Genomic DNA, 14464 nt, shown 5'->3' with positions numbered 1-14464 from the left:
GGAAATTAAATTAATATATCTATTAATTTAATATATCTGTTTTAAAGTAAACAAACGTTAATATACCTGTCCATAAATAACCTAACTGTGTCTAAAAATAAACAAGGTTAGTTATTTTCACATGCAGAGGAAAATGGGCCCCATTTTGGAGCTATTTTTGTGGCTTACAAGGGTAATGTTTATAAGGAGAGTAATTTTCCCGTCCACCCCCTCAAATACACGTCACAACCAGGCCATTAAATCATATTGTTCTCTGATAGCCATGAATGACTGAAACAACAGATGTGTACTCTTAAGTGTTGTGAAATTTGAATTATTAGGCTACCTTTCTCTCTTTTTTGGTAATTTGAACATTTCCATCCCACACAAATCAGGTCTCAAGAAGATGAAAAAAAAAAAAAAAAAAGTGTCTTCAAACCAGAAAGAATCAGGCAATGTGACCTTCCAAATGATAAGCATGCTCTTAAAGCGTGATAGCAACGGCAAGGTGATTTTCCATTCTTAGTTTTCTTCACAAAATGGTGGATGAAGAAGCTTGTCGCATTCCCAAAATGCATTATAAAGTCTTTGAAATACACAGTGCAACCTTTTAGGAAGACCATTTCCCTTTACTTCAGGTTTTAGTAGGCTATTTTAATAAATTTCACTTCATTTCAAATTATTGGGATAGGTTAAATGTTATCACTTTTTCACTATGATGAATGTTGGGATCAAATTGATGTGCTTGAGAAGAACCATCATTTTGTATCTCTTGCAATGCGCAAATTTTGTTACTAAGATACTGCAGCTCCGTTGCCATGGGTGCAGAGATACAGAGATGGTCAAGTATCGGCTTCTTGTATAAACCCGTAAACAAAAGAAAGAAGAATGTGTAGAAAAAGACATGGATACTACAAGTGAAACGCATTGAGCATTTCTTTACCAAAATTATATTTTGATCACAAAGGTAACAATTCTGTGGCCACAAAATGATCCACATTGTCCTGTCTGCGGAGTCCAAATTAAGATAATAAAAGTTTTGCGAAAGTGGTGGCAAAAGCAACATGAGCCAAGAAGACTGACCATCTGAACTGAATTTCGCATTGTCTTGGAAAGCAAGATAATTATCCAAGTGTTCTTTTGATTCTTCAAAAATGACCAAAGTTCAATGTAAATTAAAAGAAGTACTGTACAAGTGAACAGATTATGAGCATTACACATTTTCTCCAAGAAACCCCATCCCCCATCTTTCAGATTTCAGCAGATGGCCGTGCCACCCACGTAATAAACAAAAAAGTCCAGTGGGAGCTCAGAGGTTAGGGTGGCATCTCCATCTCTCTCTCCCAAGGGCCAGGTCCACATCATCCAGCAAAACTTTTCATCAATATTGATAGCATATGTTCTGACGTCAAATGCTGTGGCTGTCCAACAGTCTGTCCCCTCTGTTCTTGTCATCCAGCCTCTCATTTACATCCATTAGTTCAAAGGCTAAAAGATTTTGTTATTAGATCAGTAATAGACATAATTGCACAGGTTGGACATAAAAAAGATGAAAAAGACAGTATTGATGCAGATAATGGCAGCCAGATACCTCATAGGATGTAAGATATTACAAACAGGAACTGTGACTCAGGCTTATTTAACCCCAGGACAAAGAAAAAAAGAAGAAGAAAAAAAAAAATCACCTCTGGAGGTGATGGATAGAAAATGTGCTAGAACCAAAACACAACCAGGCATCTATTGCACCACACTATTCTCACTTATTAGGCCACACTGCGTTTAACACCAAGTTATCGTCGTTCTAAACACCACTTTTAACCCCGGGTAAAGGAGCGTTTCACACTTGTAGGCTAATTTAGCCTCTTGCAATGTTAACACCGAGTTAACATCGTTTTTTACCCCGGTTCAAGAGTTCAGACTTACATAATTCAATTATAGAGAGTAAAGATTATGTGTATTTGATGTGCTATCCGAGGGGAGGGCTCCAAACTCGGAATTTGGACCGAACCCAGAGTACTCCCCCCATCCCATGTTTGGGATAGGAATGGTTAGAAGTGAGGAGATGGAGTGGTCAATTGGAAAATTGTCATGGAACAGAGGTAAGTATGTATTACATAACTCTTATCTCATTAATTGAGTTGATTAACTAAATGTGCTCCTCCTGTCTTAATTTGGTTAATTATCTGAACGTGCTCCTCCAGGCATTTGTTAATAAAACATCATGTAAAGGAACTTTTCACACTTGTGATTTAGAAGCATAGTTAGCACCACTTTTTACCCCGGGTAAAAGGAACGTTTCACACTTGTGATTTAAAAGCGGAGTCTTTTACCCCGGGTAAGGAACGTTTCACATTTGTAAGTTAGAAGCGAAGTTAGCACCGCTTTTTGCCCCGGGTGAAGGAACGGTTCACACTTGTAAGTTATAAGCGGAGTTAGCACCGCTTTTTACCCTGGGTAAAGGAACGTTTCAAACTTGTGATTCAGAAGTGGGTTTAGCACCGCTTTTAACCCCGGGTAAAAATCTTTTGCTGTGTTAACCCTGCATTAGGGTGCCAAACTTGTACATTGTGAAACAATGTGGTGTTAGAATGTCACAGCAACAGACAACCAATCGCGTAGCCTACTCATATTTGCATGCTTTGGACAGTCACGGAAAGCGTTGTCAAATGCGTTGTTCAACGTTGTCAAATGCAGACAAAACCGCGACAATTTGAGTGTAGAACAGACCGTTTCATTAATACCTTTATGGTCCGAAATGTCCAGTCAGTTTTTGTCCTAGTCAGCAATTATAAGTAATGATAGTTTTTATGTAAAGTCAAGTCAAATCACCTTCATTTATATTAGCGCTTTTAACAAGATAGTTTCAAAGTAGCTTTACAGTGATAATAGGAAATTATCTCTGCGTAAACTTAAAAAAACAAGCACGTCGCGTGCAGCGTTCATCCAATCAATAACAACTATGCAAATAAGAACGTTTAGCTGTAAAGTGTGAAACGTGAGTTTATGAATACCCAAGATTAATTGTTAACCCCGGGTAAATTATGAGCGGTGTGAAGCAAGATAACCCCGGATTCCGTTTACCCAGGGTTTGAATGACCCAGGGGTAACTAAGTGTGAAAAGCCCTAATGTGAACAACAAATGCTATAGCGTTCTTTAAAAGTTCCAGAAATCCACCGAACACATAAGAATTGGTCTGTCCTTGAGCAATATATATTTAGACCTAGAAAACTGAAAGCGGTTTCAAACTGTTGCTGGTGTTAAAAATAGCCTGAACGACTAAAGAAAAAGAAAAAAGCCAGCACAGTTACAAGGTTGCAGTTTGAACAGGCTTCATCAATGGTATGAGAGGGAGGAGGGAGATGTGTAGGCGAGAACATGAGCTGTTCAGTGTTTCAAACTTTTACACACAATGCGTGCATGCAATTTCCTATGTAACTAAAATTTACATAACGGCTTTTAATTACAGCAAAATGCAAAAGACAATATATAATATTAATCAATTCGGTAGGTCGTGATATCACAGATGAATGATCAAAGCAGGATGAAAATAGAGAAAACAATTTGACCACAGAGAGCTCAGCAGATAAGATTCCACTTTATCACAATATATTGTGTAGCCTACAAGTGTGTGAATCATAACATGACACACGAGTCACTTTTTACTTAAATGATACTTTTAACTAAGTTTGTTGAGATTGAACTTCAGAGACAATTATCTTGTCCTGATCGGATATTTTAAAAGGAGAGTTGCCAAGCAACAGATCATCTATTTTCTTTAAAGTAGCCTACAAGAGTGAGGACCTTGATTATTTTGGTTTTACAATAAACATGAACATAAAGGAGAAACTATAAAACCAGACAAGTGTCCTTCAAACCGTTCATTCTCTCTCTCTCTCTCTCTCTCTCTCTCTCTCTCTCTCTCTCTCTCTCTCTCTCTCTCTCTCTCTCTCTCTCTCTCTCTCTCTGTCTCCACACATAGGCTCCAGCCAATCAATAAGAACACAATTTTCTGTTTTGTTCCGTTATTCATAATTATGTAAGTTTACTACGAAAAAGAAGAAAGGAAATAAAAACACTGAACATAAGTTGTATTGAGTTTTCAAATGTGAAATGATTATCACAAGAGTTTTAAAACGTTTTTTTTTTTTTTTGCTGCTCTATTACTAACCATTTTTATTGGTTTTTAAATTGTATTACTCAACTTTGTCATAAGATTACGTTAGGCTATGTTTGTCTTTTATTATACCTTTGACATTTTACCATGTCAACCCTGTTGATTTTCTATGGTTAAAGAAATAATATTTTTTTTATAAACATCAACATTAACTTCTAGCGTAACAGAAATAAACTATATATATATATTTATATATTTTGATGGCGTTATCTGCCTCCTAGGCTAATTGCGTTAGCAGTCATGGTCGCATAGATTTAATTCACTAAAATGTATTTACATGAGATATACTACTCTCCTAATCCCGGTCTAAATTAGCAGCATTTTCCTCAAGCCTGAGCAGCAAGATTCTGTTACAGCAGCTCGCGGCCAGAAGCACCTGCTCCGAGCGCGCAACAGGGTGGAGAGTTTGGACCACTGCCTCCGTTTAGATTTGTCCAAATCTGGCTCTGCGTGTTGAAAGGGATCCCATATTTATCCTACGTCACCATTACAGCAGCTAAAATGCAGAGATACTTGGAGATCAGATTCAGATCCATTTATGCACGCCCCCTCCCATCATTTCTTCAGGCGCGCGCTCTATATAAGGGATCTGGAGGCAATGTTTCCATCAGAAGCTTCATGCGAAAGCGAGCGAGAGAGAGAGATCCATAGCACACCACCAGTAAAACTTAAGAGACGATAGAGGATATATGAGCAAAGAAAAAATGTTTACTTAGTAGGTTGGTTTATGCTCCAAAACTTAGAAGAAGTGGCGTCTGCCCCGAATGATGGCTGAGTAGCTTTAACTGCGTGCAGTTTTCACCCAAAATATTCGTCCATTCCAACGATTCTTTGGACGCGAGAAAATGTACCGGTCCACTAAAGGAGCATCAAAGGCTCGGAGGGATCAAATCAACGCAGAAATTCGCAACTTGAAAGATCTTCTGCCCATCTCCGATGCCGACAAAGCTCGTCTTTCCTATCTTCACATCATGTCCCTAGCCTGCATTTACACAAGAAAGTCCGTCTTTTTCTCTCAAGGTAGGGTTAACTTCTTAATGTTAGAGTTTTTAGTCTCTTGAAAGATTCGCTACATGGTTTTCTAAAGAACTAGGTACCATAAAAAGCTCATTCTACAGCATCAAGCTTTAAAACCCTTTAAACACTTTAATTTGTACGAGTTTAGAGAAGATCTGAAGTTTAGGTGATATCTGAGGAATCTCTGCCCCTGTCCAGAGTTCTGAAAGTAGCTGCTCTCTGTCTGTGGTGCTGATGTTGAGCTATTTATGTGGATGCTGCATTAGAATGCTTTCTAATTGCTTGAGATTTTTTTTCACAATGCACATATTATAGTATAGATCTTAATATTTTATCTTTAAACTTTTGTTTTGTCTTCATCAGTGGCAGCAGGTCACGACATGAGCGGAAGCGCCCTGTCTTTGCCGGAACTCTCGGATCTGCTGCACACGCTACCAGGCTTTCTCCTAGTGCTGACGAGTGAAGGAAAACTCCTGCATCTGTCGGACAACGTGGCAGAGCACCTCGGCCATTCCATGGTAAGGAATATCAATGTACATTTTTAAATCATCATGACAATTTGTTAGGTGCAAGTTGAACATTTTTCAATTATTTCTGCTTTATTCAGGTGGATCTGGTGGCTCAGAGTGACAGCGTGTATGACATTATAGACCCAGCCGACCACTTTATCATGAGGGGCAACCTTGTCCCGATCACCACAACTGGCACAGGTAATTTACACTGTTGGTTTGACACCTCATTCCAACATAAAGAAATTGAAATGAATGTAATTTGTAACATAATTTTCACTCTTCTCATAATTCTTTTTGTCCAGACCGGCTCTTTCGCTGCCGTTTCAGCACTTCGAAGTTTGTCAGGAGGCAAGGATCAGGGAACAAACTGGCGTTGGTTCGGGCACGCTGTCTGCCACCTCCATACCAAACATCGTCCTACTGGACATCCAATCCAGTGTGGGTGTGTTTTTGCTCCCCACTGGAGTCCAGTGTCCCTCAGGTTTCTTCAGCTAGGAATCCTCTCCCCACCCCTCCTGCTGAGCAGTCTTTCCTCCTTTCCTGTTTCCAGTCTCAGCACAGCCGGGACATGAGAATCCATGTTGCTCAGGACAGGTACAGTAAGAGTCCAGTGAATGTCCTTGTCGGTATATGATGAATATGCATCTGAGAGTGAGGGAATGATGGTGTTGTATTTCTCTCTCTGACAGTGTAAGCATGTACCTTGGTTATGACATAGAGACTCTGCGCTCTCGCTCATGGTACAGTCTGATTCATCCTCGTGATCTCTCTCATGCCTCTGCACAACACTGCGCCCTGTGTGAGTACTTAACTTCATCTCTCAATATTTAAAAGTTTATACCATATATCAAAAAGCTGCTCTAGTGAATGTGGCTTATTAATTGGTCATTGTGTCCCTTTTCAGTACACGAGGGTGGAGAGAGGCAAGTGGAGATGGTGGTCCAGGTAGAGGCAGCAGACCACACCTGGGTCTGGCTTTACATTGTTCTTCAGCTGGACACTGGAGAATATCCCATCAACAGCCACAACTACGTCATAAGGTATAAAGGCTATCAGTGTTTAAGTGTAATGTACTGTAAAATAAAAACAAATTATATTTATAATTTTAGTTAATATTATTATCATTAAGTAATAGTAATAATAATAATAATTATTAATATATTATTAATATAATAATATATTAATATATAATAATAATATATTATAATAATATATTATTATTATAATAATAATATATTAAATATAATATATTATTATATTACAATAGTAATAATTATTTTTCTGTTTTTATCCATTTTAATAATGGATTTATTATTTATTATTATTCTTCAATTTGATTAAAATACCTAAGATGTTTTTATACTATCTTATAATTGATATTATATTAAATTATATTTTAAATTATATTAAATTGATATTATATTATATTAAGTAATTTTAATAAATATTTATTAAACATCGATATAAAAACATGCTATAGACCAAATTCATAAAATAATAGCATACTATGAATAATCATAACAATCTGTCATTTTCTCTACTCATCCCTCAGTGAGTCTGAAGCCTGGTCAGTGCGTCAGCAGTTGTACTCAGAGCAGAACCAGCTGTCTCTCCTGTACCAGGAGGCATGGCAGATCTCTGACCCTCTGTCCAGCCCAGACCAGGTCTTCACACCCAGCAGCAGTGGCCTGTCCTCCCAGTCCTTCGACTTCAGCTTCACCACATCTGGACGGAGCTCCTCAGAAGAGCTCCCCAGTACCTCTGCCCCATCCAACATGGCCCTCAACCCCCTTCAGGGCTTTTCTCAGGACGAAGAGAGCCCCCTGCAACCTCATGGCGGTCACCAGATGTGGAGATCAGCCATGACTGTATCTGTATCCCCTGAACATCTCAGCAACGTCAACATCCCAAGTCTTTCTACAGTCCCCCATTCCCATGTTGCCCCATCGCCCCTTCCTCCATTCAAAACTCCTCCTAAGCGCCAAAGCTCAGAGGAGTTTATTTACACGCCCCCTTACACCCCAAGACTCGGAGGGGGAACTTTCATGTTTGGTGATGAGACTTTTAAATCAGACCATAACAAAGCAGGTCAAATGAGGCAGTCTATAACCTCAGCGTCCCACTCCGCCAGCGTTGGTCCCGCTCAACACTGCCGAAAGCGTCTTTATGAAACGCTGCCTCCTACTCCAGACAGCCCAGGCAGTGATGAATGCATTCTCATGGCGCTGCCAGAGATCAGGGGACCTCTTTACATAGACGTCCCCCATTTCCCATTCAACGCCCTCCCCGAAGGCCTTTTAACCCCAGAGGCCTCGCCCACCAAAAAGCCCTGTTTGAGTTTCTTCCCTCGGGAAGAGGATACCGAAAGAGAGAGAATGGAGATCTCGCTATTGGCCCAGTATATCAGCACTTTAGCTGAAGGTTTCTGTCACAGCCACCCACAAAGCACATTGGCTCCCCCTCATCACGCATCGGTTGAGGGCCCAAACTCCTCACTGGCTCACATTGATGTCTTTATGTTTGAGGAGAAAGCAGTAGATGGCATCCCTCTTCCAAATCTGCCATCCACCTCCCCCGTACCTCCCTCACCTTACTCATCGGCACCGTCCTACGCTCAGCGCTCCCCTGTCCACGCACAGGAGGAGGCTGCGACTTTGAACGGTGTACACCACTTCTGTAGCGTCCAGTCGACGCACCATAATTGCATGGCCGGGGGTGGGCCGCAGGAAGCAGAGAGACCCGAAGAGGACGTGGAGATGATGTCCTCCCCAGGGTCCACTACAGATCCAGCCCTTCCTGCCCTCACCCCTGCTCTGCCTTGTGCCCAGTCCCTCCTAGAGGAGCTGGTCGCCATGGAACCTGTGTTTGGGGCAGCCGCCCCGATGACTCCTGCCGAGAGGCAACAAGATGAGTTGTATCAACTCCCTCATCAAGGCGGACAACAGATCTTCTACCAAGGTGAGAAATGATGACGTTTTTGTGATTTCAACATGACGTTCAAAGTGTCTCAAAGTTTCTAATTTGTTTTTTTCCTGTCTTTTCTTACAGATGGAACCAGTGATCACATGTTTTAACATAAGTCTGTGACTTAATCGATGAAGTATGGCATATTGTCATCTTTTACAAAGCTATTTTTCTGGGATAATGTGTTATAGTTAAATCAAAATGTGTTGAAAATATTTATTTATGTTTATATTTCAATATAATGAAGTCCCATGAACATGCATCCTATTCATATTGGACTGTCACTTTGGGGAAAAGTACTTAAAGTAACAAAGGCAATTTTACCAAGTGCCACTTTGTATTCACTTATAGTGAAGACTGTGTTTTACTGAAAGAACCTGTTTATGAATCACAATTGTATCTTTTAAGTCATCGTAGAGTTCTACGGTCAAGTAGAGGATTGATTCCTACCTACAGTACTCTCTTTCTAATTGTTTTTCATTATGTCAGTGCATTAAAACCATAGAAATGCTTCATAATAAACAGTATTCCTTTACGTTTTGTCCTTTATTTCCAGACGTTATGTTTTATAGGATTTGCTTACAAATAAAGGTTCTTTATTGGCATCGGTGGTTCAGTGCAGAACCTTAAAAATACATTGAAACTTTAAATTGCACGATAAATTCTTAGAGTGTAGAAAAGGTTCATCACATTAAGAAAAGGTTCTTTGGCAAACCCAGTGGTTCTTCTATGCTATGGCATTGCTGTGAAACTCCCCTTTTGGAAGCTTTACTTTTAAGAATGTATTCGATGTCTCATCTTTTCTTGTTTGCACAAAGAATATCCTTGAATTCGATGCTCTCTTGTTTTCAAAATATGTATATGAGAGTCAATTAAATGCATCAAAGCGAGGTTCATCGGTGTGTGTTCATTGTTGCTGCCCCCTCCATTGTTCCCTCCTCTCTCACCCCTTTCATTCACTGCCTTTTTAGTGTGTCGCCATGGTTTCCTAGGACCGACTGACGCAGATGATGAGGTGCTATCTGTTTTTCCTGACGTATGCTCTTGACTCAGAGGCACAGTGGAGACAATCAGCCTCCCACACACACACATATATGTCCGCCAAACACATGCTGTACAGTGAATAGTCAGCCTACACTTTCCCATTATACCTGGAAGCTCATGATAATACCCTATATGGCCTTTCCTGCCTCTCAATATCTGCTTCCATTTTATCTCTTGTTGCCAGGGGAAGCAATTTCTTCCTTTCGCAATCTCCACCTCCGGTGCCCCTAAACCATTGTTTGCTTGTCAATTATCCAGTTATGCACCTTTTTCATTGAGTCCGACGTCCGGTGCAGCGCTGACCCTCCCACACGGGACCATGGGCCAACTTTACCGCCCCCGTGTCCAGAAATATCCTCCATCCCATGAGTTTCATCTGAATAAAATTCTCTCATGTCTTGTCTTCCTGTCCTTGTGAGAATGATGGGCTTTCAGCAATGAAGAGGAATAAAAATAGCCCCGGACTGAAAAGAGGAGGAAAAAGAGGGAATGGGGAGCGCTTGGAAGGTGCACAAGGACTTCTAGGTGCTTATTCATCCTGCTTTCCTCCCACTCCTCCAATCAGTCAGCTGGGTTTCTTTTCATCCTCCCTCTTTCACACTTCTGTGCTTACTCATTCATATCGTCCCATTCATTAGGACCCTCTCTCCTTATGACTCACCCTTACCTCTTTAACTCGTCTCTCCCTTCTCTGCTCTCTCGCTCTTCACCCGTCCTCCAGATATGTCCACACAAATAGCCCGTGCCCACTTAAATCATAATGGAAATGCAAAAATTAAGATGCTCTCATCTTGTTTTCTGGAAAATACGATGAAAACAACCACCTACATTGAGTATACTATTCAAAGAGGAACAAAACATAAGCTCTAATTCCATGGTGCAATTTTCTCAACTAATAAACTATATTGGCAGAAATTTAGCAAAGTAAACAAAACAAAAAGCTTTAAAATAAGAATTATTTTGAAAAGTTATTGCAGCTTTAGCGGCTTCCTCAACCCCAGGCATATGTTCATAGCCAGCAGCCATATCACCCTATTGCCCAAGACTGGTCACCCACTGAAGCTAAGCAGAGTTGAGCCTGGTCAGTACCTGGATGGGAGACCTCCTGGGAAAACTAGGTTGGTGCTGGAAGAGGTGTTAGTGAGGCCAGTAGGGCTGCTCACTCTGTGGTCTGTGTGGGTCCTAACACAGGGGACACTATATTGTCAAAAAGCACGGTCCTTTGGATGAGATTAAACTGAGGTCCTGACTCTCTGTGGTCATTAAAAATCCCAGGATGTCCTTCGAAAAAAGAGTAGGGGTATAACCCCGGCATCCTGGCCAAATTTGCCCATTGGCCTCTGTCCATCATCATGGCCTTCTATTCATCCCCATATACACTGATTGGCTTCATGACTCCGTCTCCTCTCCACCAATATGGCTGCCGTCACATCATGGTGGATGCTGCACATTGGTGGAGGTTGAGGAGATTCCTCCCTTCCAAAGCGCGTTGAGTGCCGAGAAAAGTGCTATATAAATGTAACAAATTATTATTATTATTCTCAGTTGTCCACCTCTCACGATGGCCTGCACTGTACCAACAAGTTTTATTTAATGTCTCTCTTTTTGATTTGTCAGTAGTATCTGCTGTAAAGACTGCTCAATGCTGACGTTCAGTGGTCATTATTGGGAATAGTACACATGTCCCTGTTACTCTCTTCAGCAAATTTAACCTCTCATCAATAACAGACAAATAACCAAATTATTCTCTAAAACTATCTCTTTTCATTTCTTAAAAATGCTATTATTTTGAAATATTTATTTTGATGAATAAAACAAATATATTTACATTAAATATAATCATATACATAATAGTATAGTTAGCATAATAGTTACATAATAATATACACACACAAAAAAAGATTTTAATGTTTTGGTGTCAGTGTGAAAAAGAAGTAGCCTACACATTAGCGTAAAAAAAGAAAAGAAAAGAAAAAGAGTCCGCTTATTGCAGACATAATATACTTAAAAATTGTATAGGCGGTTTAAGTGCGAAATGAATGTAATGTTGACGGACACCATTGAATATACATGACAGTTTAGGCCTCTTTAAGTACACTAAAGTGGCCTTTTATTTCATCAACAGTATTAGGCTTTTTTTTTTTTTTGTATTAGTATTAGGTAGTATTAGGCCATTTTCAATCAAGGATTTTTCAAAACACCACAAGTGCACAGTTAAACATACTTATTTTTCAAAAACAAGCAAAACAGGCAATTTAAAAAATGTATTCTCAGTGATATTTCACATAATTGTGCAGTCTGAATGGACGAGTGTCAACAACAAGGTGTTAGTTCATTTGCAGAGGTAACAAAGTACATTTACTTGAATCCTGTAATTAAGTAGGCTACACTTTGAGTATCTATACTTTACTTTACTTGAGTATTATTTTTTCTGGAAACTTTTTACTTTAACTTCACTACATTTGAAAGACAAATATACTCCACTACATTTCTGTCAAGGTCCTTGAGTAGAAAGTGGTAACGTCAGTCAGTGGATGATTTTAGTCGCAGGGGTTGCATTTTGGTTGGAAATGAAAGTCGGATTGACGTCAGAACCCGACTGACGTTGAATTCTGACATCAACCTGATTTTCATTTTCAACGATGGGTTTGGTCTTCTAAATCCGAATTTTGTCATTGTTTTGGAGCACACTAGCTTATAGATAACAGTAAGGCTAACATATTCATGCTATCACCCAAAAACTTTTCATAGAGACTTTGAATAAGGGAACTATTTGAGGGAATAGCCATTTGGGTGTCTGAAACCATTGTGGACACTGGACATTATTGGTGCACTTATTCAATCTCACATTCAATTCCACTACTGGAACTGGGTTCTAGAAGTAAATGTGATATTGATATGAGGGTAGGCCTATGGGGAAATTTCGGACACAACCAATATCTGATTAACCTGAATATAGTCTTCTCGACTAGATGTCAACCCTTTTTTTTTTTTACCTTGTAGGATGTTACAACTGTCATTTGAACTGAACAAAACATGAGGAAAGAGGTCATCTCTGTTTTATGGTTTTCAACATGTCAACAAAATGAGGCTATGAATTTGAAATGTTTAATATTTGAAATGTTAAATACATGTTTAATGATTTTATTTTAGATTTTAATGATATTTTACAATAAAATTGTTTCACTGCTTAATAAAATAAAAAATATTAAAATAAAAGATAAAGCTAAACGACACATATGCATGCATTACAACATTTCTTTTTTTATTTTTCAAGAATTTCAGCCTTTTTCTTGTACAACCTCCGGAAACACCACAGGCATTTGTTTTACTTTGAACCCCACAAATAGTATAAACATATCTTATAATTCATAATATTAGACGTGTTCATGATATAAATCGTGTATTGTATTAATTAAGCCGTTTAGTATTAATTGCATCTCTTAATGTATTTCTAAATAAAAAAATATTTTACAATCGTCACTGATGTGATTATTGGCCGGATTTACGACATGTAAACGTGAAAACCCATCCACTAGAAGGCAGTATTAGGCGGTTCAGTATAGAGCTCGTCGCTGGTCTGGGATCGAGCAAGATTCCTCCGGGTCGACTCGATGACGTATTTTCAACATGGCGACGTGCATGTCGCTAACATAACTGTGTTAGGGTGAAATAATTCGTCCTCTTTCCTCTTTTAACTGAAAACTACAGTCAGCACTTAAGAAACGTCCGCTACTTTGCTTTAACGCAACGTACATACAGGTAAATTAAACATAAAAATAATAATTTTACACTGTCACAGTGTGTTTCACTATGTTCCACAGTTAAACTGAGATGATACACATCTTATGATTCGATTTTGCAGTTGTTCATACAGATGAATTAAGAATGTCTTTTCTTGGAAGTCTGAGGCCAATGCTCTCGTCTGTTTTGCAGGGTGAGTCTTTGCAACATCATTTGATTAACTTTTAAAATTAATAATTGAAATGGTTTTAAAATAAGTAATTAAAATGAATGATGCCACTATATTATTTTATCAGCGTCGCAGTCTGTACCTTTCTGGGCTGGACCCGTCTTCACCAGGACCATGGCCACTCTCAATCAGATGCACCGTAGGGGCAAACCTCCCCCACCTCGTCCAAAGATCAGTGCCACTTTTGGACATCCACAGCTCAAAGCCGTAGTTCTGAAGACCATGATCAGGAAACCCAAGAAGCCCAACTCAGCAAACCGCAAGTGTGCACGAGTACGTCTGTCCAATGGTCAAGAAGCCGTTGTGTACATCCCAGGGGAAGGACACAATCTCCAGGAGCACAATGTGGTGCTGGTGAAAGGAGGGAGGACACAGGACTTACCAGGGGTCAAACTCAAGGTGGTCAGGGGCAAATATGACTGTGCACATGTCGTAAAGAAGAAACAATAATTACTATCCTGCGTATAACTGGATATATCTTCATGACTGTAATAACAAATAAACTTGGTTTGAAATGTCAATCATGATGGTCAAGCCTAATTCGTACAGATATTCCACCCAATAGCGAGCTGATCCTACATTATGTCAATCGGTACTCTTTGACAAAAATAAAAGGAGTTGTTGGTCGCTGTTGGTCTTTGCTGGTACTATTTCCTGACATAAGAAACTATTATTGAAGGATCAAGGATGATTATGAGTTGGTTTATCTCATACAAACTGCAGTCTGCATGCTTGGTATAACATGCTATACAAACAATGATTCACAAATTGAATTCCAAGAAGTAGGGTTCAACGAAACC

At 39.5% G+C, this 14464-nt stretch overlaps 3 protein-coding genes across 3 annotated transcripts in view; 2 read left to right on the top strand and 1 right to left on the bottom strand.

Annotated features, from left to right (window-relative positions):
- The window catches only part of sumf2 (sulfatase modifying factor 2), a 144136-nt gene that overhangs the window by 52051 nt on the left and 77621 nt on the right, over positions 1–14464 (bottom strand). The window lies entirely within an intron of this gene.
- npas4b (neuronal PAS domain protein 4b) lies at positions 4780–9200 on the top strand. The gene is made up of 8 exons (XM_079846665.1): positions 4780–5174; positions 5535–5689; positions 5779–5881; positions 5986–6277; positions 6373–6482; positions 6588–6723; positions 7236–8641; positions 8732–9200. The coding sequence occupies exons 1-8, from the start codon at positions 5000–5002 to the stop codon at positions 8755–8757; spliced, it is 2403 nt and encodes an 800-aa protein (XP_079702791.1). The 5' UTR covers positions 4780–4999; the 3' UTR covers positions 8758–9200.
- On the top strand, positions 13300–14464 carry mrps12 (mitochondrial ribosomal protein S12). Its single transcript, XM_079847912.1, has 3 exons — positions 13300–13453; positions 13557–13628; positions 13732–14464. Exons 2-3 carry the CDS (start codon positions 13580–13582, stop codon positions 14112–14114), a joined length of 432 nt encoding a protein of 143 aa, XP_079704038.1. The 5' UTR covers positions 13300–13453; positions 13557–13579; the 3' UTR covers positions 14115–14464.

Source organism: Squalius cephalus, assembly GCF_949319135.1.
Source record: "Squalius cephalus genome assembly, chromosome: 17".
Classification (NCBI taxonomy): Eukaryota; Metazoa; Chordata; class Actinopteri; order Cypriniformes; family Leuciscidae; genus Squalius; species Squalius cephalus.
Note: the sequence above shows the minus strand (reverse complement) of the source record. Positions and strands in the feature narration are given on the sequence as shown.